Below are 27,373 nucleotides of genomic sequence, written 5' to 3' on the forward strand. Positions count from 1 at the left end.
CAGACAGAGGGTGCCCTGCAGGGCAAGAAAATGAATTTTTGCTTTACATTTACATTTGCACCTCTTAACTAAGATCGTCTGAAAATGTCGATGGCACAAACGAAGTGTGAAGTCCTGCTTTAAAACCGAACAGATCAACTGCTTATAGCTTAAGCATTTAATTAGTCCTAACATCACCATTTCAGAAATGTCCTAACATTAATACTGACGAAATACAATTTTTTTCGCAAGAAGGGGTGTTGCATCCCTTGGCGTCTGTGTGCACAGGGACGTGGGACATGAACAAAATTCCAGGTGAAAGGCCAGGAGGAGGTGGGCTCTGTCCAGACGTTGCACACGTGTCGCCCGTCCCGCCCCCCGCGCCCCGCCCCCGCACCCCGCCCCATCCCGATCGTACAGGGTCCGCCAACGCTCGCGAGAGCCCTCTCGCCTTCCACGTCTGCCACGTTCCAAAGGACCGGGACAGACTGGAAAGTCGAAAGCAGCTCGCGCTCGCAGGCTGCTGCGTCGCGCCAGAACAGCCCTAAATCTGTAGGGGGTGGGGGGAGCGCGGCCGGGTTCCGTCCCCCTCATAGGGACCCTTGTGATTGGCTTCATGTCCCGTCACTCAGCTTTCCGCGGGCGGGGAGGGGGCGGGGCTCAGGCGAGAAGGGGCGTGGCCTCTGGGCGGGAGAGCGGCGCGCTCTCGCGTCGGGAGGGCAGTCACCGGCTCGGCGCACGCGAGGTCCGGGCGCGCGCAGGAGGCACGCGGGCCAAAGTCCTCAGAGGCGCTGCGGGCGGTGCCGAGACACCCGTGCGGCTGTAGAAGCCGCAGCCTGCACCCGCTGCAGCGTCCGCCGCAGTCAGCGCGCCCCGCGCCGCCCGCGTCCCCCACGCCCTGAGGGAGCCCCCCACCCCTCGCCTGCTCCAGCGGTGCGCGCCATGGCCCCGCGCAAGAATGCCAAGGGCGGCGGCGGCAACAGCAGCAGCAGCAGCAGTTCCAGCAGCCCGAGCAGCTGCACCAGCGGCGGCAGCAGCAGCGCCGGGGCCCGGAAAGGTCAGAGGCGCTACGGGGCCGGGGTCTGGGGCCGGGGTCCGGGGCCGGCCCTGGGGATGGGGCCCGGGCGGCGGGCGCTGCGGGTCCACCGCCCCAGATGCCGCGGAGCGTCTCCTCCATCCTCCGCGTCGTTCCTCATTTGGCCGCGGGGCGGAGGCCGCGCTCGGTGGGCCTGGCGGGCGGGCTGGAGGGGCCGGGCCGAGCGGGGTCCGCGGCCTCGGGTTGGTCACGCCGGGGAGCCCCTTCCCGGCGGATCCTTCACCTGCAGTGCGCAGCCGAGATGGAGATCGTATTGATCTACTCTTTCTTGGCTTGCCGTGTAATTGGTGATGGGAGTAAGGGAAACTGTTTACCTTTGCCGTGCATATTTTGGGGAGTTTGGAAATGAGCCAAAGTTAGAGAAAATAAGTTCCTGCCAAACCAGCAGCTTTTAAGAGCAACTCAAAGGAGAATATTCTATGAGGGCTGCAGGGGTGACTGTGTGGGAGTGATCTGAATGTTCTCGAAGATTATCTTAGATATTTTTGCTTTTATGTAGCTTTCTTATGGTGCGAATACTGGGCGAGCTTCTCTGTTTTTTCCCTTTGTCTTTTAAAAACATCTGTTGGATATTCACCTTTCTCTTCCATGTGCTTATCCAGGAAAGAGGGAGAACAGATGTTTTAAATCTGTTTCATCTCATATTTCAGTGGTTCTCGGTTTCTTTTATACTTCCTTTGACTCATATTTAGGATATTGAAACTGCAATACACATGTGTATTGAATGTGAGCTGTAAACTTTCTTTTTTGAAATGATTTTAGATTCTTTGTTTCCTGAGGTCTACAAGTAATGTATTTATATGTATCGAGAAAGTCAATCAGAATACTATAGTCATACTTTAAAGAACTGTTTTTTAAATGGCACTTACCACTATCCGACATTATTTATTTTCACATGTATTGCCTTGCTGTCTCACTCACTCCTTCTTGTTCACCCCTATTCCCAACTCCTAGAGTGGGTCTGGCCCTTAATAGTTGCTCAATACATTATTTCATTAGTGGATGAATAAATTTAAATGGTAGTGCAATTAAAATCATTGCATAAATTTACGGTCTGAGAACTAATATTTGCAGAGAAAAAGTACAGTTTGAATTTGAAAACAAGCATGTTAATTTACCTCTGGCGTAAGTAAAAGTTTGTGTTCCTTTGCCACTTGCCCTTAAATGCCAGTCAGTTGACTTAAACAGGCAGACGGGTAGATGCACTGTCTCAGGCAGCTCTGGCTCCCCTTGTTAAAGTTTCTAAATGAGAAGAGCCCATTGGGCAGCTTAAGCACCAAGCAGAGAAAGCTGATAAACAAGACTTTAATGTTAATTGTTTTCAAAAGTTTTCTGTAGCTGTTTACAAGGAAAGCACATCTTTGTTCCATTTTGTCCTTGCAGTCGTGGGTTAACTATATCCGAAGCAGTTGCTTCATTATATGGCCTGTTGTTGGTGGGAATTAGTATTAGGAGGTGTGTTTTATATTCCCACCCCCAGTGGTTCAAGAACTAAACCAGTTTTAACAGGTAGATAATACATTTAGGAAATGTTAGGACCTAAATGAATATATTCCAACTTTCATATTCAGGCATTTTAGAGCAAGTTCTGTCTGTATTTGAGGACCTACAGCCTTTTAAGTATTTTACACATCGATTCTATAATTGTCATGAAACAGACATAGTGTATAAAAGAGAACATGTAAAAGAGAGAAGTATCTGTATTACCAGAAAAATCCTCAAACAGAGAGTTGGTATTGGAGTGTTGCGTGTTACATAATGAGCATTCTTTTTCCGCAGCTGTTTTTTTGAGGAAATGGTGAGTTCTGACTGTGTGCCAGGTAGAAGGCACTGAAGATGGTGAGGAGGATTCTCTCAGTTGTAAGCAGTTACACTGCAGTGTGAAAGTTTGATTCTTTTTATATTGGTTTCTTATAGTAGGGTATACCGGAAAGATCGAGCCACTTCTCTTTTGTTGCTGTGTTTATTGGGTCACTGATGTGTAGACACTGATGCCCAGGTCAATCCCATGTGCTGGGGAAATCATAGAAGCTGAAGAAATTTTAGCTGTGGTGTTACCGTGAGGCCCAGAAAGCTTGTCTGGCTCATTAAAGGTTATGTACTTCTTGGAAATCCAACTAGTTAATCCAAGACTAAACCCAGGTTTTCTCTTATTCGATCATTATATTATAGTACTGGACTTTAGGTTCTCTAATTTTATAAGATTTTATGGAAATCTTAAAGTAGATTATCTTTTAAGTTTCCTTCTGGCTCTCTGTGGCATATTACACCTAGTTATTTAAGAAAAGTGTTCTTTTTGTCATACCACTGATTAACTTTTCTTTTACTAAAATTATGTGTGAAACAGTATATTTGAAAATCTTAGTTTGAGAAGAAGTACATGGGCTGAAATAGTGTGTTTTTTGAGATGTTTTGTATTGAGAGTTTGAAGTTGATGATGACGTTGGTCACATTAAACATTATTATTTCTTAAATTTGTGCATGAAAGTACAGTGGAAAAAGGACCCAGTCCTTTGAAGCATGCATTTTAGGGAAAATGTGATTATCTGGACTTCTGTTTATGTTGGTGGTCATTTTTTTCAAAAGTGCTTTGAAACTGTGACTTTGGGGATTTACATAACACTTGGATTTTTAAAGCAGGTGTCTGTTTTTTGTTTAACTCTTCAACTTAAATTGAGAACATTAAATGTCTAGGTTTTTGCAGAGCTCAGTTTTACCTTTTCCAGTTTTATTCTTTAAAATATAAACGAAACATGAGTAAACTGGACATTTTAACTTGCATATAAAATCTTGACTTGCATGGCCAGTTGAGGCCCAGGGAAACCTCTTTCAGATTTATTGATTTGAAAATCTTGGTTAAAAAGAATAATGATGTGCTTTGGGACTTATTTTGTAGTTACAGACACTGGTATGTATAATGTTTTTGTTTAGCTTTTCCCTTTGGAGTATCAATCAGTCTTTCCCTGTAGCTTCTAACCTGCTACAGGAGTGGAAACATCTGACTGTTTATTTTGTCTAATAGTGTCGTGCCACTACATCATGCTTTACCGGTAGGTGTCACTGTAGAACAATTTTTCCTCTTTCAATTTGAAGCTTCAGGTTATGTAACACCAACTAGTTTTTAAAATTTAATCAGCCCTGTACATACTCAAAACCATTGATGGACATCTACTTACAAAATGCTCAGCCACTGCTGTTTAATTCTCTAAAAATCTCTAACAAAAGGTTTTGGATTTAGTAGTAAGAGTTGGCCCCTAGCAGTCTTATTTCTTTAGGCTTACTGTATTCAGAATTCAGTGCATTGATAGACTGTAAAATTTATACATTTTCAGATATTTGATGGGTGTTAATCACTTAGAATTCTTTGCCCTCCTTTTTCCTTTCAGCATTTCTTAGACTACTTAGTAATTAACAGATACAGTACATTGCTGATGGCTGCCGTGAATGAGGAGGCCTTAGTGAAATTCCCTTTCTTTAGCCAGAGAATGTCAGTTAGGGCCAGTTGTTTAATCCTCCACTAGCCATTCTAGAATGAAAACATAGGAGCGCCATAATTCTTCCACTGTAAGAACTGTGTGCTGTTTTGTGTTCAGATGAACAGCGTTTTGACCACCTGGCCAGATTGTATGAAACCAAGGGCTAAAAAATGTTCTGAGGGAATTCTTGAACACAATTTTCACAACCTGTTTTTGGCTTAGGAAGTAAAAGGAGAGTTCCATACTTTAGCTTTGCTCTAAAATCGTGTGTCTCAGAGAGATTACTAGGAAATGAGCAGTTCTGATTTTCAGCAGATTACCAACAGGGTACGTTGGATAAAGGATCATGTGGGCTGTCCACTCTATTTTTAGTTAGTATTGGAAATTTAGCCCCTGCGTTCTCTGGTCCCAGTAGAATAAACCTTATTTTCTCCAGAAAAACAATGCAATGTAGTTTGGGAAAGTCTGATGACCTGGATTCGTATCCATTTAAGAACCGTGTGGCAGGTCACTCAAAATTTCTAATCCTGGTCTCCAACGGAAAGAATTATTCAGAGTTGTGGTAGCCCTAAAATCAATTTTACACACCTTCCTGTTCCTCAGATTTTTCATTAACGTACCTCTAATGGTAAAGGTGAGTATAAAACTTTGGAGAATATATAAGGCTGTAGAGCGAAGCAGGCTACTGCATGCTTGAAACTGTTCTATGATTTATTTAAACAAATCATTTTCTGTTATATTGTGTAGCATCTGTTTAAGTGAAGTGGATGTTCTAGAGGGCATGTTTGTACTGGGCTCTGAGTATCACTTGACCCATTTCTGTCTTCCTCTGGGGGTGTAAGTATCCCATCTGCACATCCCCCTTCAAGTTGCTGATTTACCCTCGAACCCCTCCCAGATCTGTGCTGTCTTCTGTTACTGGAGCTCAGATATATTTCGATCTTTTGATGCTACTTGTGTGCAGTTTTTGTTTTTTTTTTTTGCGGTACGTGGGCCTCTCACTGTTGTGGCCTCTCCCGCTGCGGAGCACAGGCTCCGGACGTGCAGGCTCAGCGGCCATGGCCCACGGGCCCAGCCGCTCCGCGGCATGTGGGATCCTCACGGACCGGGGCACGAACCCGTGTCCCCTGCATCGGCAGACGGACTCTTAACCACTGCGCCACCAGGGAAGCCCTCGTGCGCAGTTTTAATATCATGAAAATATGCAACTTAGTTTATGTCTTGGGTACTTCTGCATCTCCCACGTGGTTTGACTTCATTCTGTACTAAGATACAGAACATTTTAAAATTCACTTCCCTTTAATAAATCCTGTATGTACATAGAACCCTTTCGCAGTTTACCCAGATCTCTGGGGAAAGCCTCAGCCATCTGTCAGGAGACGTGAGTGTGCTCAGGCTGGCTCCGGTGTTTCAGTATCTGCTGCCCCAGCATCCGTGCCTGTTAGGATGTTCATTTCTTCCTTCTCTTCATCTCTGTGTGCCACTGTAGGGGCACCTATTCCAGAGGCGAGCGCTTTAGCCATTTCACTTCCTGGTAGTGCTGCGAGCCAAGGTATTTCCTCATCAGTCGTTATTATTTTTTAATGAGAGTGCTTCAGGCATTTGGTCTGCATTTAATATTTGTTTTTCAAGGGTGTGTCTTGTTTACCTCTGGCTGATGGGGCTATCTTTTAATGGCAAATCAGTGAGTGTAATTTAGTTCTCATCAGATTGATGACACCTGAGGACAGATTTGCTGTAGATAACCTGTTAGACTCAAAGGAAATTTTGAGCTTACTTGGTGAATAAATCTTTTTTTTTTACGTCTTTATTGGAGTATAATTGCTTTACAATGGTGTGTTAGTTTCTGCTTTATAACAAAGTGAATCAGTTACACATATACATATGTCCCCATATCTCTTCCCTCTTGCGTCTCCCTCCCTCCCACCCTCCCTATCCCACCCCTCTAGGTGGTCACAAAGCACCGAGCTGATCTCCCTGTGCTATGCGGCTGCTTCCCACTAGCTATCTATTTTACACTTGGTAGTGTATATATGTCCATGCCACTCTCTCACTTCATCCCAGCTTACCCTTCCCCCTCCCTGTGTCCTCAGGTCCATTCTCTATGTCTGCGTCTTTATTCCTGTCCTGCCCCTAGGTGCTTCAGAACCAATTTTTTTTTTTTTTTTTTTTTAGATTCCATATATATGTGTTAGCATATGGTGTTTGTTTTTCTCTTTCCGACTTACTTCATTCTGTATGACAGACTCTAGGTCCATCCACCTCACTACAAATAACTCAATTTTGTTTCTTTTATGGCTGAGTAATATTCCATTGTATATATGTGCCACATCTCCTTTATCCATTCATCTGTTGATGGACACTTAGGTTGCTTCCATGTCCTGGCTGTTGTAAATAGTGCAGCAATGAACATTGGGGTGCATGTGTCTTTTTGAATTATGGTTTTCTCAGGGTATATGCCCAGTAGTGGGATTGCTGGGTCATATGGTAGTTCTATTTGTAGTTTTTTAAGGAACCTCCATACTGTTCTCCATAGTGGCTGTACCAGTTCACATTCCCACCAACAGTGCAAGAGGGTTCCCTTTTCTCCAGACCCTCTCCAGCATTTTTACTTGGTGAATAAATCTTTAGAAAAGATAGTCACGTAAGATCTTTGGAAGGACTGGTGCTGTTCTTTGGCCCCTGCGAGTTCCGGGTGGCTTGCCTAGCCCTTCTGGCTGTAGTACGACTGCTCTCATGTGCAGTAGAGGCTCTCTGTGCTCTAACGCAGGTGGGACTGGGGGTGGTGGGCGGGAGGGTGTCTGGTTAGAGTGGAAACCATTATTGCTGTACTTGGAGAGGTGCCAGCGTTTGTCTCCTGCATGTGTTCCTACCGATTTAACCCTGTGACTCATTCTGTATGGAAGCCAGCAAGCAACAGTCTTAATTTTGAGTAAGAAAATATGACTTGAGAAAATAATTTTACTGTATCACCAGTATTGTATAGCTGCCATTTCTCATATCTTATATAGGTTTCACAGCCTTTGCTGTCATTCCCTAGTGCAGGCTCGGTGCTGTCCTGTTGTTCTCTTCTGTCTCTAACTTCTGGTTCTTGTTTACTATATTGCTAATATACAGTTTCTCACGCTGTCTTTCACACTCTGTTTTAATTCAGTTTTCCTGAATTGGTCTCCTGGAAAATCTTTGATTGGTCTTAGGTTCACAGGTATATTTTATTTAGAAGTTAATTTCTTTCCCTTACATGAAAATGAAAATCTGTGTTGTGTTTATTGAAAGAATACCTAACATTTAACTTTTCCATTCTTTGAATCAAGTCAGTTTGAATAAGATGGCCGTCATTTACTGAATTTTATAAAGTATTTATAAATTGTTTCATGCTTTTTGCTTTTTGGTAGCGTGCCATCTCTCTAACTTTCAGAACACAAATATTTCTATGTACTGTTCTTTAAAACTGTATCTATTTGAAATATTACATATTAAGACGTTTACAGAGATATAAAGAGCAATGCAGTGGTTACCACGTATCCACCATACAGATGAGGAAGTAAAATGTTACCAAATTCTTGGTTTCTCCTGTCCTGTATTATCCCTTTCCAACCGCTCTTAAATATTTTGTGATAATCATTGTCATGCATGTCTTTGCAATATGTAATATGTAATATATGTTGTATAATGTTATGTTGCATATTATATATTGTATACCATTTGCATAAAATATATCTGCTGTTAAATGCCATATATATGAAAATTGCTTAGGAAGTATATCTATATCCCTATGTATAGAAACATAAATATATACATATATATATATACATACATATACACTTGTTTAGCACATGTTAAAAGTTTTATGAATAGGTTCACACTTGGCACATTAATTCGACACTGTTTGAGATTGTACCAAACTGGCTGTTTGTTTTCATATGTATAGTTCTTCACTGTATGAATGTGCTACTTTTTCTTTAACCATTTTGGAGTCCAAGACCACTTTGTTTTCATTTTTCTTCTTTCAAAAACTGCTGCTCTGAACACTCTTAGAGCTCTTTCAAAAACTGCTGCTCTGAACACTCTTAGAGCTATCCATCCTATACATGTCTAAGTGTTTTTCTAGAGCAGCAGTCCCCAACCTTTTTGGCACCAGGGACCGGTTTCATGGAAGACAATTTCCACAGACACGGGGTGCGGGGGCAGGGGGATGGTTTCGGGATGATTCAAGCACGTTACATTTATTGTGCACTTTATTTCTATCATTATTACATTGTAATATATAATGAGATAATTATACAACTCACCATAATGCAGAATCAGTGGGAGCCCTGAGCTTGTTTTCTCGCAACTAGATGGTCCCATCTGGGGTGACGGGAGACAGTGACACCTGAAGTGTGTTGCTTGTGTCTAGTCTACTCTGTGATCTCGTTTTGGTCCCTGTCACTGCAGAAAACCGTTCTTCACAAAGATAGGACACTGGAAACGCAAGCGTGCTTTTCAGTGCTTACGTGGCAATCTCAGGATATTCGGTCTTGACTTTAATCCAGACGTATGGAGATTTGAAGTTGTCTCAAACATACCTTTAAGGCCACTGTCATTTGTGATCTCAAGCAGTTGGTCCTCTTCTAGCATGGAAGTCTGTTCACCTGGCTTATTCACAAAGGGGGTGCGGATCCATTCCTTCCCAGTTCGGGGGTCTTTTGTGGTTGGGAAGTAATGCTCAAAGTCTTTTGAAAGCTGAGATAGGGGATCATACACCAGCTGGAAGAAAGAAGGCCCTGGCTCAGTCTCTTTCAAAATCTCTGCTGATGTTTGAAACATGTCAAAAATCCCAACGTTCACTCGTCGCCCCTATAATTCCAGTTTGGCTTTGAATGCAGCCACTTTATCTGCCAACTTGAGCACAGTTGTCTTTCTCCCCTGAAGTGACAGATTGAGTTCGTTGAGCAGGTGGAATATGTCACACAAGTAAGCAAGTTTTGTGACCCATTCTGTGTCACTGAAATGTGCTGCCAGTGGTGACTGTTTTTCTAAAAGAAATCTCTGGAGTGGCTCTCGTAACTCAGAAACTCTGGCCAGTGATCTACCTTTAGAAAGCCACGTCACTTCTGTGCATAAGAGAAGACGTGTGTGTTCTGTGTCCATCTCCTCACAGAGCTGTGCAAACAGATGTGCAGTTAAGGGCATGTACTTTAATGGGGTTGATAATTTTAATCACATCCTGCAAAACGTTGTTAAGTTCAGGTGACATTTTTCAGCCTGCCAACATTTCTCTATGGACGACACAGTGCGTAGACTCACATTCAGAAGCTACTTCTTTGACCCGAGTAGTGAAACCAGAAAGCTGTCCAGTCACGGCAGCCGCTGTCTGTGCATATACCGACACAAAATGACCAGTTCAGTTTTCCTGATATGTAATCATTCAAAGACTTGAGTAGTTCTGCGGCTGTGGTGTTGGTTGGCAACAGAAGTGCACATAACATGTCCTCGTGCACATCCTCCTGAAAAATATATCACACAAAATCAAGCATTGTTGCCTTGTTGTCAACATCGGTAGACTCGTCAACCTGGATTGCGTACCATGGTGACTCATTAATCCTCTCAAACAATTGTGTCTCAGTATCCTTGCTATTTCATCAATTCGTCTAGTTATGGTGCTAGCCGAAAGAGGAACACGTGCCACCTGTTGAACGGCAGCCTTTCCTGAAAGTTCATGACAAACGTCCTTAGCAGCAGGCAGGATCAACTCTTCACCAAAGTAAAGGGCTTCTTAGCTTTAGCAACGCAGTTAGCTGCTAAGAATGATGCTCTCCGTGCAGACGCTGAGAGCGCGAAGTAGTGGCTGTTAATAATTGCTTCCGTTCTTCGTGTTCACATTTTTTTCTCTTGAAAAACTCCAGAGGCTTGTCTTTTAATGCACGGTGCTTGGTCTCCATTGGCGAAGCAGTTCTGAAGGTTTCATGGCTTCGTTGGATAGCAGGTCACCACGTATTATACAAAGCAGGCTTGCAGAATGTGAATCACCTGTTGCAATGAACCCGTGATTTAAGTAGGACTCTTGGTATTTTAAATGCAGCTTTCTCTCTGTTGGCAGTCTTAGAGTCTTCTGCTGTTTCATCATTGGGTCTTTCCCCCTTTTCAAAGAAGTTCTCCAGTGACGTTTGTTTTTTACTGATTTTGGCTCGGGTTAGCTTGTGGGCTTCCCCAAACTGTGACTGAGACAGGTGCCCGGCGTGGGAAAGAGGCGCGGATGGAAGCGGTAAATAAAATAACGGGCAGGCTACGTGCGGACTAAAATAAGTGTCGGGTTCTGACTTAGAGCCTGCCACCAGATGCAGCTGTACAGTTGAAGTACATCAACTCACTTGCCACTATAAAGCCTGCCACCAGATGCGGCTTAATTGTCACTTGTCACTCACTGATAGGGTTTTGTTTTTTTTTTTTTTTTTTTTTTGCTGTACGCGGGCCTCTCACTGCTGTGGCCTCTCCCGCTGCGGAGCACAGGCTCCGGACACACAGGCTCCGCGGCCATGGCTCGCGGGCCCAGCCGCTCCGCGGCATGTGGGATCCTCCCGGACCGGGGCACGAACCCGTGTCCCCTGCATCGGCAGGCGGACTCTCAACCACTGCGCCACCAGGGAAGCCCTGATAGGGTTTTGATATGAATCTGCGAGCAGTTGATTTATGATGATCTCTGTGCAGTCAGACCTCTCTGCTAATGATAATGTGTACTTGCAGCCGCTCCCCAGCGCTAGCATCACCGCCTCAGGTCTGCGTCAGATCATCAGGCGTTAGGTTCTCGTAAGGAGCCTGTGACCGAGATCGCTCGCCTGCGCAGTTCACAGTCACCGCTGATCCGACAGGAGGCGGAGCTCAGGCGGTAACGCGAGCGATGGGGAGCGGTCGTAAAACCGGCCATGGACCAGTACTGGTCTGTGGCCCCCACGGCTTGGGGACCCCTGTTCTAGAGCATCATTTAAGATTGGAATTGTTGGGTCATAGAAAATACACATATTAAACTTTACTAGGTATTACCCTTTTTTTCACCCCAAAATGGTTATCTCACTTTACACTCCCACCCCCCGTGAATATAGCTACCTGTATGGTGCAACCATATTACCAACGCTCAGTAACCTTTAATATTGCTATTGCCAGTTTAGTGGGTGTGAAGTAGCATTTTGTGTTTTAAACTTGCATTTACCTCATCACCAGTGAGGTTACCAGTGAGGATAGCTATTTGAGTTTCCTTTTCTGTGAATTGTTTACATATAACCTATATTTTTTAGGTTTTTTAATTTTAATTTTAATTTTTGATTTGTAGAATTTCTTTCTTTATCCTGAACCATTTGATTGTGTGATAAAGGGCTTCTTCCAGTCTGTGATTCTTCACATTGTCATTTTCTGTGGTATATTTTGTTGAACAGAATTTTTAGATTTTTAATATATGGATAATAGCATTTTTCTATTTTCTACTTTATGGTTTGTGCTTTATTTAAGACATCTTTTCTAACAGATCATAAAACATTTTCTACTTATTTCTGTAAAATATCTTAAATTTTGCCTTTCACGTTTAGATGTCTAAACTATGGGGTGTAGATAATATTGTATATATTGTGAGGTAGGGATCGGATTCAATATTTTTAAAGAATGGAAAATGAAAAGTTCCTGTACCATTAATTGACGTGTCTTCTTTCTGCACTAATCTGCTGTATCACCTCTTGTGTGTAGATACCTGTGGCTCTGTTTTGTTCCTGGCATGTGGAATTGGGCAAGTCCTTGTGCCCTGTCTTTTTCATCATTATCCTAGATGTTTTTGGACATTTCCTTGCCTGTGTCCTTTTAGAATCTGCTCATCAAGTTAAGTGTCATGAAAAAATTTCAGGATTTTGACTGGGATTGTACTGAATTTATAGAACAGTTTGGGACAAATACACATTTATAATAGAGTCTTCCTGTACATGAACATAGTGTAACTTCCTACTTATTTCAGTCTTACAATGAATTGTTATAATTTTATCCAAAAGTGATATGCCTCTTTTATTAGATTTAACCTAAGTACTTTATTACTTTATGTTTTTTTAAACTAACATTTTATTAGGAAAAATTTAAAATATACACCAAAGCTAAAAGAATTGTATGATGATCCCATCCAGATTTTACAGTGGTTAACATTTCATATATTTGCTTTATATCATACTCATCAATTAATCTATTCTTTTATGCATTTCAAAGTAAGATGTAGACATCAGTATACCTCATTCCTCAACATGTATGCATGCCTGTTATTAGAGCTCAACATTTGTTATGGTCCCCTGCCCCCTTCCCCCACTGAGGTAATATTATCATACAGTAAATTGCACAAATCTTAGTGTATGATTTGAGGAGTCTGTATAAATGTATACATCTGGGTAACCCAACCTAAGATGAAGAATATTTCCATGATTCCAGGAAATTCTCTCAACCCTCTTCATTGCCACCACCTCAGCCCTCAGAGGCAAGCAACCATTGTGCTAACTTTTCTCACTGTAGATTGGTATTGTCTGTTCTAGAACTTCATTTTGTAAGTACTTTTTGTGTAAGCCTTCTTTGACTCAGCATATTTTTGAGGCTCATCCATGTTGCTGGTATGAGTGCCTTGTTCCTTTTCATTGCCAAGTAGTTCATTGTGTGACCATAGGACAACATGCGATCCATTCTTTTATTGATGTACACTTGACCTTTTCCTAGTTTGGACTCATATGAAGAAAAGTCTATGAATATTGTAATATTGGAGAAGTATTTTTTCTTTTTTTGGTGGACATATTTCTTCATTTCTCTTGAGCAAATACCCAGGAGAGGAATTAGTGGGTTATAGGGTAGGTGTATATTTAGTTTTATTAAAAAAATAAAAATAAAAACCTGCCAAAGTGTTTCCAGAGTGGTTATACAATTTAATTTAACTCTTACCAACACTGTGTGGGAGTTTTAGTTGTTCTGTATCTACCAACATTTGGGGTTGTCAGTCTTCTTAATTTTAGCCATTCTGGTGGGTGTTCAGTGGCTTCTCATTGTAGTTTAAAATTGTCTTTCCCTGACGACTATGATGTCATGTACTTTTTCTTGTGCTTATTGGCCATATACATTGTTATCTTCCTTTGTGAAGTTTCTGTTTAGGTTTTTTTGCCCATTTTTATTGCTTTTCTGTCCTTTTGTTATTGAGCTGGAATTTTTATATATTCTAGGTAGAAGTTTTTTCAGGCATATATATTGCAAATGTTTTCCCCAGTCTATAGCTTGCCTTTTCATTTATTCAATAAACTATGTTGAAGAGCGAGTATTTTTAATGTTGATTTTTTTTATGGTTTTGTTTTCTGTATCTTGTCTAAGAAGCTTTTCCTATTCCCAAGTCACAAAGCTATCCCCCCATATTTTCCTCTAGAAATTTTGTAGTTTTAGTTTTTGTGTTTAGGTCTATGATCCATCTCAAATCAATTTTGGATTAGTTTTTTGTTTTTCCCTATGGTATCCCGTTGTTATGGCACCATTTGTTGAAAAGACTTGGCTTTCATCATCGGATTGCTTTTGGTGCCTTTGTCAAAAACCATATGACAATATAATTGTAGACCTATGTCTGCACTCTCTATTTTCTGGCACTTTCAGATTTATTTGATTATTTTATGGGTTTTAGTTACTCTGTCTATTTAGTTGTTAACCAGTAAATACACTTGGAGGCCTCGAGGGCTGACATAGGTCTAAGATACAGTTACTGATGACCTCTGTGGTACTAGTAGATTTACGTGTGAAACAGAATTACCCTTTTGCTCTGTAAGGTTATGTAGAGTAGGACATTTTTAAGGTGAAATTAATGTATGTGAAGGTGCAAAGCTTATAAGCAACTTGTATTTATTTTTTCTTCTAGAGGTAGTGCAGTATTTGTGTTAATAAGTCAGCTGTTGGAATGGTCTTGTGCTCGGTGAGACATTTGAGATGATGAATAAGGATAGAATGAGATTGAGTAAGACAGAGCGCTGCTCACCAGCTTAAGTAAGTACTGATTTGGAATAAATTACGTACATTCAAGACCTTCCCTCTCCCTGGCCCCTCAACAATGCCTTGCAGGCTCTCCGTGGTTTCGTAGTTGATGTTTACCGGTGTTTTCAGCCCCAGCTATATAAATCTTCAACTTTCTGAGCTCAGGACCTACTACTTTCCATTCAGTTCTGGCATGTGGCTTCCTCCCGTTGTGCAGGGAAACCAGAGGACATCCTGAGGAGTACTCATCGCTTCAGTGGTGGGTGGGGTTGGCCTTTGAGTTGCATGGCATTGGGGGGGCAACTGACGTGAGGCTGATGAGCAGACACGGTCTAGGACCTATGGTGGCTGCAAAAGCCAGTCCAGTTGAGAATCTCAGCAAGCTGTTGCTCTGCTTTGGGCGTGAAAGTACCCAACAACTGAAGCAGGTCTTGAATGCGTAGTTCAGTAAAGCTCCTTTTCTTTCTTCAGACTGAGGAGCCAGCCCAGCGGGGTGGTGGGTGAGTGAAGATGAGCCAACACCACAGTTAGGATTTAAAATCTTGGCAGTCACAGCGCTCCTGGACCTTCAGCCCCCACCCACCTAAGAGGGAAGCCAAGGCTGTGGTCGGAGTCCTGGGTCTCTCTCTCGAGGACCCTTAGTGGACACCACTTTCTCAGAGACCTGAACCGTCACTTACCTTCTCCCTGAGAACTCTCCTCCATCCCCTCCCACAGCCTGGACCCCCTTCTTTCTTTAGTCTTTCTCCTTAAATGAAAAACAAAACAGAAGACACAAAGATCTTGTACTCTCCCTCCTCTGACCAGCCAGATACTGCGAATGAGTAGTATGGCTCCTTGCCTTCTCTCCTTCAGGTCTTTCTGGAATCAGCAGAGAGTCGTTCCAAATCCACTGGGCTCTTCTTGTTTCTTTTCTTTATCTGCTCCCTGAAGGATAGCCTTCCCGAGGATTCTTTGCTTGGCACAGTTCTAATCCCATGCCACACACTCTCCACTTAATAACAGTAGTGACAGAGGAAAAACATAGCACCTGTTACTGACTGCTAACTATGTGTCAGACACTGTGTACTTCTTTATATGTCAGCACTGAATTCTCACATTAATCCTCTAAATTCCCTTTTTGTCGATGAAGAAATGGAAGCTTAGATCAGTTTGCCGAAGATCATGGAGCTCATAAAAGTCGGAGCTGGAGTCAAGATCCCATTTCTGACTCCAGAGCGCCTTTAGTTGAATGTTTTAGATCTCGGTAGTTGTTGCTTAGATTACTCATAACTGGTCCTATTTCATCCTTCTGTCATTGTCCTCTCCATTAATTGGAAGTTAGATCATGTCCCTTCCTTATTTGAAAACCTTGAGTAGTTCCCCTGGGTACTCAAGGTGTAGTTTAGATTTCTTAGCACCATCTAGGAGGCACTTCATGGTCTTGCCTCTCTTACCCTCTCTCGCCATTCTCAGCCTTGCTCTCTTTATATTTATATTAATTAAGCCATATTTAATTGCTCTCTTGCATGTGCACTTGCTGTTTCTCCCGTGGCAGCTCCTCGCTTTCTCTTTCCCTATGTGGCTCCTGTATGTCCTTCAAGATGCAGCTCCTCCATCAGTTCTTCTTACTCTCCCTTCGTCGTCTCCCCAGAGACTGGGTTTTGCAACCCACTTCCCCCTCCCCCAGCACGAGTTTCTGTAGCGCCCTCTGCAGTCAACTGTTTCAGCATCCTCATTGATTCACGGGTTCCTTCAGCAGATGAAAGTGTGACCCAATCACTGACAACAAAATATCAAACTGAACTGGACGCAAGTACTAGCGCCGCCCCTCAGTTTTAACCTTTAGTACGTCAACAAACCTCTCGAAGCATCTTTAAATAGTTCTCCATCTTTCAAATGGAGATAATACTACTCATATCATACTTATGTAGATCGGCTGCAAAGTGACACGTAGTAAGCGTTTCCTAACTACACTTATTCTATATGGGTGATACCACCACGACCAAAACAGACATTTTCTTTTGTACCGTGATGATCTGTTCTCTTTCATTCTTGCTTGATTGTAAGGGCAGCTCTGTGTTAGGAACAGACATCAGACACAAACTCCCGTAAAGAGTTTAGGAATTGATTTCATTTAAAAAGATGGCATGTGATCATACCAAATGTGGTAGGGTCAGTGGCTCAAAGTGTTCTCAGGGCACGCGCCCTCTCAGTGCAGGTGTCTGCCCTCCTGAGGCTGGCTCCTCCAGGATTCAGGATGGCAGCCGGCGGCCGTTGGCATTGCTTGCTTCCCTGTTCACGCTCAGCAGAAGAAGGGGGCTTTTTCTCTTTTGCTTAGAGCAGGGCTCCTTGGCTCAGTCCTACCTGTCTCACCATCGCTGGCTGCCGAGGGGTTGCCACAGTTGTTCTGATCAGGGGGCAGCGTTGTGGTCACGTGATCATGTTATTACATTTTTCTTTTGATTTCTTTTCAACTGATTTAAGAAGTGAAAACCATTCTTAGCTCCTGGTTCATACGAAAATAGGAGGTGGGTCACAGTTTACTCACCCTGGTCTAGAGTAATTGTTAGGGTTGGGAGAGAGTTACTCCTAATGTTTGGTGTAGGTAAACACCATGTTTCGTTTTCTTTTTATCTCCAGGGCTTAAATGATTGGGTGTAGTAGGTGCTCAGTAAATATTAGAATGAACAGATACAGGGAAAAGTCTTACTTCCCTCTCATAGATCAAAAGGGCACTGAGAGTATATAGGCTGTGTTTTTGTGTTTTCTACGCTGCCTTGAATGTAATAAGTGCTCCAAAATTATGTGTTGCGTAGGTGGATTTTTTTTTTTTTTAGGTTTATGGTATGGGCCATAAGACAGATCACAAAGTCCTCTTGATGTTTGTAAGTGTTGGAGCTAAAGAAATAAAAATTATTAAGATGTGGAGAATTGTTTAACTCGATCAAGTCCTTGCTGGTAGTTTCAACATTGTAGTACTTAGGCCAGTAGGAAGCATTCAGAGTTTGTACATTCTGACCGGGAGGAGGGTTGGACCAAAGCAGGCATTTATTTGTTCTGAATTTTGTGAAATTAGAAAAGCTCTGCTTACTTTGCAAGATTTTGATTTCCTCTCACTTTATTCTTAAATATGACTCATACATAGACTAAAATTATTTATGTGAATACCGAAATACTGCTAAGTTTTTGTTACCTTTATTTTTCGGTTTTGGCTTTTAAAATTCTTTTGTAAGAATTATCAGTATTTCCTTCTTGACTTAAGATTAAAGTTTGTCAATTTTAATTAAAAAATAAAAAAATATGAACAATGCTAACATTTATAAAGAAGATTGTCCCTCGAAATGCTATATATCTTTAAATTCAAGAGGATGGTTCTGCCCAAGTGATTATTTTCATCCACATTGTCCCATATACTCTTTTCTTTTTAACGTCTTTATTGGAGTATAATTGCTTTACAGTGGTGTGTTAGTTTCTGCTTTATAACAAAGTGAATCAGCTAGACATAAACATATATCCCCATATCTCCTCCCTGTTACATCTATATACTCTTTTACCCTAATATAGTACTTACCAAAATGAATTTTTAATTTATTTTTATTTGTTTTTCTCCTCCACTGGACTGTAAGCTAAGTGGCCTCTCTTGTTCATTGCTATAGTGCAGGGCAGGGATTTCAAGAGTATTTGTGGAATGAATGCATATTCAGGTGCATAGAGAAAACTGTGGAAGCCTTTTAAAATTTACCATCCTGTGATTCTGATTACTTTGTATCTTAAAATCTTTACATTAGCTTATAAAGCTGAGAGAAGCTTATTCTGATGATCCGAATTACATGTTGAGCAGAAATGTTCTATTTAGAACAAGACTTTTATCCAAGATGGTATTACAAATATTTAGCCACTGCTCGGGAAGGGACCCCAGTCAGGACAGCACCTGTAAAACATACCTATGCTGTATAGCTGATTCACTTTGTTATAAAGCAGAAACTATCACACCATTGTAAAGCAATTATACTCCAATAAAGATGTTTAAAAAAAACAAAAAAAAGCATACCTGTGCTTTCTGCCTGAACATTAGCTTCTCGGGAACTGGCATAAAGCTTTGAGACTTCAGCCTTTTTAGCCGCTCAGATTTCATTGGGTCATACTCCTAGGAACTTTGGCAGCAGCCTAGCTGGGTTATTCTGGAACACAGCCCAGAGACCAGTATTTGCAACAGTTTGCTGCAGTGCAGCCTGAGCGCAGGATCGCAAGCGGGGTGTATGGTGGCTTTTGTTCCCGGTGACCTCAGCCAGAGAGGGAGGTTGTAAGTTTGGTGAAGCTGGAGCTGAGGCAGGGGTCAGGGAGGGAGATTAGAGTAAAACTGAGTCAGTGAGAGCCGAGTTAGGGGCACCTGAACAGAACAGGTGGCGACATTGACCGTCACTTTGGTTTTGAACTGGGGCAGGATTGGGAGGAAAGGGACAGACTTGGGGTGTGGGGCAGGGCAGCCGAGTCGACGAAGCCGATGAGGTTCTAGCTGGACCTGCCCTGGCCATTCCTGTCCCTCACCCAGAACCAGACTGTGGTCCGGTTTTGTTTTCAGAATACTCCATGTATGTTATATTTGCTTTACCATCTAGATGGCCCCCAAAATATTTATATTTGCACTGTTGTTTTGTGGGAATACCATGTAAATTGTCCAGTGAAGTTAATGAGTTCTACTATGTCCCGGGTCCTGCGCTCCGTGGGAAGGAGATACAGCAGTGAAACCTAACACCAGCCTCTGGGAAGGTCACTGCCCTGTGGGCTGCAGAGCAGTAAATACTCCGATGAACGAAGTGTGCGTGGTTCAGGGAGCAGGGAAAGGAAGACTTAAATGCGAACCAGCTAAGGCTTTTCAGGACTCTCAAAACTACAGCCCCAGCTAGCGTCTTCTGGGCAGTTAAACTCTGTGGAATCACGGAAATTAGAAGAGGTGACCAAGACACTCGAGGGACAAATGGCCCATTTGTATTAAAGAAAGAAAAGTAGATTCAGGGCAACTCTAAACTGATGTCTCATGACAATCCTAGGCAAATTCTAGAATTAAAAATTTTAGGGTGGGAGGGAGGGAGATGCAAGAGGGAGGAGATATGGGGATATATGTATATGTATAGCTGATTCACTTTGTTATAAAGCAGAAACTAACACACCATTGTAAAGCAATTACACTCCAATAAAGATGTTTAAAAAAAAAAGAAGCAAAGATTTTATTTTTCAGTGGAAAGAAAAGACACTGCAGGTTTACTAAGTGTAGGTTCTCACTGTGCATTTTGATAAGCTTTCTGGACAAGTGATCAGGATACAATCTTGTAACTTTTCCTGACTTCACCAAGGTGTTCAACACCATCTCTGAGAATCCCCCTGGGCCTCGGATGGTAAAGCATCCGTCTTGTGACAGAGTGTGGATCACAGCTGACTGCAGCACTGGACCCACAGAGCGCTGATTTCATGGGTTGATGTCAGTTTTCAGAGCGTCCGGCCCAGTTAATGTCTCTTAAAGTAGTGTGTGGCACAGAGGTGAGGGCAGTTAGTCCCGGGAGGAAAAGAGACACCACGCTGGCAGCCTGGCTGGGAAGGCGGGCTTTGACATGGTTGCACACTTCTGCAAAGTGAACTCCTTGCTGAGGATAAGCTGGGACAGGCTTGAAGCAGTAGGTGTATTTTCCAGAAGGCTTAGTGTTTTGTTTTGTTGGGGTTGGGTTTTTTCATTGCTCGCGGTCTCAGAGGGTGCTACCCGCTTGATGTGTCTGACAAGGAATCCCCTTGCACGTGAGTGTAATCGGCGGCCAAGTGAGGGAGGGGAATGTCCCGCCCTGTGTAGGGCGGGCTGCATCCGGAATTGTAGGGCCTGCATATTGGGGGGGGTGGAGGCGGTGGGGTGTGGGGAGCGCCTTTCCGATGAGGCCCTGGGCCGAGGGTGTCGTGTTAGCCCGGTGTCGGAGGGGTGAGCACCCTGGGACGCTGGCCCCCATGGAGCCCTCCCCGCGCCCCCGTCAGCAGGCTGCAGAGGAGTTAGGCTTGTACTCCCAGGTGAGCGGGAGGCACAGCTCAGGGCATTCCGCGGAAATGTCCAGCCAGCAGATGGAGGTCTGTGGGCAGAACTTGCCTGGAGGAGACCGTTTCCCCTTTGGTTTGTCGTAGTTGGAGGCTAGAGGCAGAATCGGTGTTCTTTTCATTACTGCTGGGTTTAGGACTGACTCGATCCTTGATTTCTCTTACTTACTTACTTACTTATTTATTCCTCTTATTTATTTTTAAATCAGTTTAATTTTGTTTTTATTTTTATCCAACGTTTTGTTTTGAAACTTTTAAACCTATTTAACAGCAAAAAGATTTGTACATTGAAAGGCTCGTGTACTCTTCCTGGATTTACCAGCTGCTGGCAATTGGTCATGTTTGCTCTCTTTGTGTATCTCCCTCCCTTCCTTCCTCCCTCCCTCCCTCCCTCCCTTCCTCCCTTCCTTCCTTCCTTCCTCTCTGTCTCTCTCTCTCTTTCTTTGGAACCTCTTTGAAGGTAACCTGTTAGTCATCATGACATTTTTTTTTTTTTTTTTTTTTTTTTTTTTTGCTGTACGCGGGCCTCTCACTGTTGTGGCCTCTCCCGTTGCGGAGCACAGGCTCCGGACGCGCAGGCTCAGCGGCCATGGCTCACGGGCCCAGCCGCTCCGCGGCATATGGGATCCTCCCAGACCGGGGCACGAACCCGTATCCCCTGCATCAGCAGGCGGACTCTCAACCACTGCGCCACCAGGGAGGCCCATCATGACATTTTAACCGGCTTAACTACTACATCCTTCGCCATGCATCTCCTAAGCACACAGTAGGGTTCTCAAACCTAAGGAATGCAACAGCGATGCGGTATTATCTAACTGCACTCCCTGTTGAGATTCCTCTAAGAGTCTCCAGAAGCATCCTTAAAACTTGAAGTTTTGAAATTGTAAACTTTTTTGCTTATCCAGAATCCAATCATGAATTAACCTGGGAGATTTTTAACATTTCAGATTTTTAGCCCTTACCCTCTGGAGTATCTGATTCTTTAGGACTAGAATGGGCCTGGAAATCTGGATTTCCCCAACTTTTTAGTGTGAAAAAATTCAAACCTTCAAGACAGTTATGGGAAAATTCGTTTAGATTCACCAGTTGTTTTGATGCCTTTGCCTTTTCTGTTGGTCTCTCTAGACACACACACACCATTTTATTTATTTATTCATTTTGCTGCTGAACCACTTAATTAAATCATGATACTCTACCCCTGAGTTCTTCAGCACGTTTTTCCTAAGAGCAAGGATATGCTGCTCCATAACCACAATGTAATTATCACACGCAGAAAGTTTAACGCCGCTCACAGCACTGGTAACTGAAGTCCGTAGTCACGTCTTCCTCATTTACTCCAATGGTGCCCTTGAAACAGCCACCTCCACCTTTGAATTGTCGGTCTCTCTTTTATTTAAAGATTTTTTTTATTATTAAAATAGATTTTCTCCCACAAAGTCTCATGAGTAAACCAGATGCCTTTCCTCTAAAATATGTTGCTTTTTGTGATATTCTGTAGCTCTTACGAGGTATGGATGAGGTGAAAATCACAGTAAAGAGGCATTTTTTGATTTCTTCCTTTACAACAGACTGGTAACTTAAATGTGCAAGTCATGAGAAGTTGGGGGAAAACATGCCGATAAAAACACAAGTACACTGGTTTTCGAAAGAAGACGTTGAAGTCTTGGCAGGGCTGTTGGGTGGCAGAGGCATTAGATTTATTCCATCCAGTTGAATTTGAGGGGAACATAACTAGCTGGGAAACTTTTTGTGACTAATGAAAATAGTCCTTAAAGTAATCAAAGTTATCTTGCTTTTCCTCTGTGATGTCTGCCGCTAACAGACATTGAGTTGACATCCTGGACTTTGATTTCATGACTCTCCTTTTCACTGGCACAGTGCTTGAGCCAGTGACATGGCTTCTGTGAATGGTTGTGTCACAGGTCCAGTGATTGTGTAAAAGTGCTGAAGTAGACGTCACACTTCAGGATGTAAAGCATGGAAACCCTGTCAAGGTTCAACATTTTCCAATTTGGTGATATATTTAAAAAATATATAAAATTAATACATTTTTATGACATTTCAAGAACAGGCAAAACTAACCTACGGTAAAAAAAAAGCAGAACAGTGGGGCTGTCCCTGTATTTGGGGTTGATGTGGAATGTGGATGGTAAGGGCCATGAGAGCACTTAGGGGTGGTCTTAATGTTCTGTGTCTTGATAGGGATTTGGGTTACACAGTATATATTTTTGTGAAAGCTCAGGGAACGTACACTTAAAATTAGGGCATTTCATTTTATGTAAATTGTATGTAAAAATGATAAATATTGGACTGTGGTTTATGATATAGAAGCTAAAGTACTTAGGGGAAGTGTGTTAATGTCTATAATTTATTTTGAAATGTATTAGACATATGAAATGGATTAACGGATGGATATGGAGGGATGAATAGACATGCCATAAGCCAGATAATAAAATGTTAATTGTAGCATCTGAGTGATGCATACATGGATATCCTACGTAAAATTCTTTCACCTGTTGTGTGTTGGAACTTTTTGTAATAAAATATTTTGAAAATATTCATGCATTGTTTTTTGAATCCTATGAAATAGCCATTTTTGTGGGCTCCGTATGGTCAAATACTGGCAGTTTTTTATAGGTCAGCCCGCATTTTGTGGCTGCTTTATTTAGCAGGCTTAGTCTGGCAGGGTATCAGCATGAAGCTTCGTTTTCCTCCAGTCATTGTGGTTAGTCGGACTAGATTAATCTCTGGGTAGCAGAGGCTCTTGACCATCCCTGGGACAGATTCCTTAACACCCTAGTCACTCTCCATTTCTAAAAGTCTGTCTGCTTTAAATAAGATCTCGTTTTCAGTGCAGAATTTCTCGTCTCCCGTTGGCAGGAGGGCCTGCAGTGGGCAAGTGGTATTTGCGTCCTCTCCGCGTGGTCTGCTTTGGGGCAGTTCCCTTCTCGCCTCTTCCAGGCTCTAGCTTGTCAGGGGTGCTAGGGAAGGGAGAGGGAGAGATGGAAAGGCCACCGTCCCCTCGCTGGTCCCTATCGGAGTCTCCTGCTAGTTGATAAGATCACCTGGCCCCCATTGCCCACAAGTGACAGGCGCCCAAACGCTTCCTCTGTGAGTTCTTTGGAAGGCCTGGTGGGACCTTCCCAGGGTATACGATGTCTTCCAGCCCTCCTGGGCATCCACTCCTGGCCGAGCACCTCACCCTCTCTTGCTCTGGGAAGTCACATGCCTGGCAGTCAACGCTTTTGGGAGAGATGCTGGCGAGATGTTACAAACCCCTGCTCTGCCTTGCTGCCCTCTTCGGGCCAGGGGAAGCTGACACCTTGCGGGGGTGCAGACTTTTTGGTAGCCGCTGCCTTTCCTCTGCAGCCGTTCCTCCCTGGTTTTCCCTGCTCTTGATCAGCTCTGCTGCGGGCGGGCCAGTCCCCAGGGCTGCCATTGCTTCAGACCAGCTGGCCACAAATTTGAAGGTCCTTCCCAGCCACCCTCAGGCTTGATAATTCCTGGGAATGACTCAGAATTCAGGAAAGTGCTCTGTTGATCACTGCAGTTGCCTTACAGTGAAAGGATACAAATTAGAACTAGCTAAAGGGCAAGACTCAGGACAAAGTAGGAAGGTTCCGCACACAGAGCTCCCATCGTCCTCAGGGACAGAAGTATTGCCTAATATGCACGGAGTAAGATACTAGGGGAGCCCATCCGAGCCTTTGGTACCCAGAGGTATTTACTGGGGCTCCATCACGTGCTGCGAGCGTGGCTGCCGTTAAGCGATACAGCCACACAGCCTGTCCCAAAGCTTCATTGTAAATCACATTGTTAGACTGTCCGGTGACCAAAGCCCCCAAGCAAACAAATCACTCCTGTCAGGCAGGACATGCCAGGGACCTCCAAGCAGGCAAGGGCAAAAGCCAGAGCTCAAGTTTAATTCTTCACTATGCAATTCACAATTGCAGCTATTCTTGCTTTTTATTATTTTTAAAATCAGGTTCATTATTATTAATTTATTTAGTAAAGCGTTGTTGGCTGTCCCCCAAAAATGTAGTATGATGCGTAATTGCATCAGCTTTGTGCCCTATAAGTTTTTAAGACCCATATGCTTTGTAATTTACGTGTGAATTTTTCCTATATTTTGTGCTAATGCTTTTATTTACTCGCTGTCTTCCCGCTCTATTTGCATCTATACTTTGTTGTAAACACTGAATTCTTTTGCCCTAGAAAGTGGGGACTGGTGGGAAGGATGGGGACTGGTGGGGACCCCATCTTTTGCTGTCTAGATGGGTTAAGGTGGAAGTGGGATGCAGCAGCAAATTGGTGGTGGTCACACATGAAGGCTTTGTGACCTAGTCTCATTGCCTTGGAATTAGAGCGAAAAGGGTAGGCTAGGCTTTTCTGTTGTTTTTAGTTTTGAAAAAAAGAACTTTTTGTTGTTGTTGTTGTTTTTTAACAACTTTTCAGCTCACCACCTCAGTTTCTGAATGGACACCACAACTTACTTTTTTGCTTTTAAAAATACATTTTTCCACTCCAGGTTCAGCAGGAGACTGTCTGAATTTCAATACCATGCTAATAGCCGACCACACAGATGAATGATTGACTAGGTTGGGGGTGTTTTTTCCTGTGAGACTAAGTCTTTCTTTATTAAATTCTCTGTAGAAGGAATAACGGAGTTTAAAGAACTATCTCATTAGGCCTGGCGTGAGCTTTTGGAATTACCTCCCATTTCTATTATGTTTTTAGCTTCTTACCGGTGGAGTTTTGGCCCATCACAGATTCATAAGGTGGGGTTGATGGACCTGTGTTCCAATTCAGGTGTTCCCTTCTGCAGTGAATCAGAGGTGATACAGACAGAGGCACAAGCTAGGGCAGTGGTTCCCCAGCTTGGGGTTCCAAAGAATAATAAAGATTCCAAAAAATATCTGGAGGCTGATTTAGATAGCTGTTGCTCATATTTCTCTTTCCCTTATTTATCCTGATACGAATGAAAATGGCTTTCTCAGTTTTGTTTTACTAAATTCTAAAACCCACAGCAGCCCCTTGTCACTCCTCCAGCCACTCATGCCTTTTCCACGCAGGACCATTCAGGAGAGGTGTTAGGAGCGTCAGGTGTCTGGCTGTTGGACCTGATGAATGGGCTACAACATCTTCGTGCTCAGGCCTTCTTATGTTCAAGCTGGGTGTCATTCACCCAAGATTGATCAATGAGGAATTTATCTGACACAGAGCAATGAAGACTTGGTTGGTCATGGACCGATTTGGGTTCATCACCAGTATTTGGGAAGCCCTGGGCTTCTTTTTGGAAATATCTCATTCTTAATGATTTATAGGTCTTTTCCTCTTATGAATGAATTTTAGGATCATTAAATTCCTGGGGATGAGGAAACCTGAAGTGACCTGGCATTTGTTGGACCATTTTTTGTGTCTCTTTGCTCTCTTATTTCTGAAGTGTAGGCAGGAAGAGGTTTGATTACTCATATAATATCAAGGACTTGAGAAAGAATTTACCTACTTATTTAACAATTAGGTGCAGGGCAAATGTACATTAATGAACAAGGCAGGTTCAGTCCCTGGCTTCATGAAACTTGCATTCTGGAGTTAGAAAGAATTTAAGAAATTAATTATTGTAGTTGTCTAATTACCAATGAAAGAATACTCTGAAGAAGTACATTCTACAATGAGAGTGTATTAGAAAATGTTTCCATTTAAGTCAAGTGGGAGGAGATAGCTAGGCTGGGACCACAGTGCTGCCATCCCAGGAAGAGGGAATGGCAGGTGCAGAGAGCCTGAGACTGGAAAGAGCATGGTGAGTTTTTTGTGGCTGGAGTATCGACAGCTTGGGGAAAGGGCACGAAACTAAAGCCGGAGTGATAGACTGCGGCCGTGTTGAGTAGGGTCTTCAAGGCCACATTGTAGATTTTAATATTATCCTAAGAATACTGTAAATCCATTGAGGGATTTTTAACAGGGTAGTGATACCATCAGATTTAAAAAATTATTCTGGCTGCTGTGTGGGGCACTAAAGGTTATGTTAAGGTATTGTAGTCGTCTAGGAAATGATGCTAACTTGGATTTAGATGATCGTAGGAAAGAGGCAGAAATATGGGTCATTTGAGACAATTTCCCACTTTTTCATGGCATGGCGCATACAAAAGAAATTTTTAGAAATGTCATGCTGGGGTCCATACAGGCAAGGATGACCCAAGTACTGAGGAGAATTCGCATCTTGGCATAGTTGTCAGGATGGTAGTGTTAGGAGAGCTGCCGGGATATCTCAGCAAGAACGAAGATGTGATTAGGAAGGTGAGTTAGGTTGGGTTTGTGGTAAGGTCCGTGGTAAGAATGTAAGGACTAGCGTGGGTATAGAATGGAAGGGAACAAGGTTACTGGATGGATGAAGAGATGAAGGAAAGAGAACCTGACCCATTGGCCACACAGCTGGACATGAAATCCCATGGTTATGGCTGGAATCGAGGTGAAGAAGGTTTCACTGAGGGGAGAGGTCACTGCGCACGGGTGAGGACAGTGATGGGGAAGGTGGAGGGTAGTATAATTGGACAGCATGGACCTTGGCGGAACAGGGTTCTGTTGTTTTTTTCTTTTTTAGGTGGTAAGGAATGATGGTCTGGAACTCGGTAGAAGCAAGAGCTCCTTTCCCCTGCTCCAGACCCTGAGAATTAGGGATGGCTAGTGCAGGCAGTAGTGGAGGGATTCTCTTTCTGTGTGGCCCCTAGACCAGCAGCATCGGATTACCTGGGAGCTTATTGGAAAT

The 27,373-nt window shown here is 43.1% G+C and overlaps 1 protein-coding gene across 5 annotated transcripts in view; it reads left to right on the top strand.

Annotated features, from left to right (window-relative positions):
• Positions 1–682: 682 nt before the first annotated feature.
• Positions 683–27,373, top strand: part of ASPH (aspartate beta-hydroxylase) — a 230,196-nt gene continuing 203,505 nt past the window's right edge. For 2 of the 5 annotated variants that reach the window (XM_082601145.1, XM_082601143.1), the window contains exon 1: positions 686–1,036. In XM_082601145.1, coding sequence (XP_082457271.1) covers positions 922–1,036 — 115 coding nt within the window. In that variant the 5' untranslated portion in view covers positions 686–921. Of the gene's footprint in view, positions 1,037–27,373 lie in introns of all 5 variants that reach the window. The other 3 variants (XM_082601146.1, XM_082601142.1, XM_082601144.1) reach the window with 3 other exon arrangements.

The sequence above is a fragment of the Mesoplodon mirus genome (genome assembly GCF_964341445.2).
Source record: "Mesoplodon mirus genome assembly, chromosome: 16".
NCBI lineage: Eukaryota > Metazoa > Chordata > Mammalia > Artiodactyla > Ziphiidae > Mesoplodon > Mesoplodon mirus.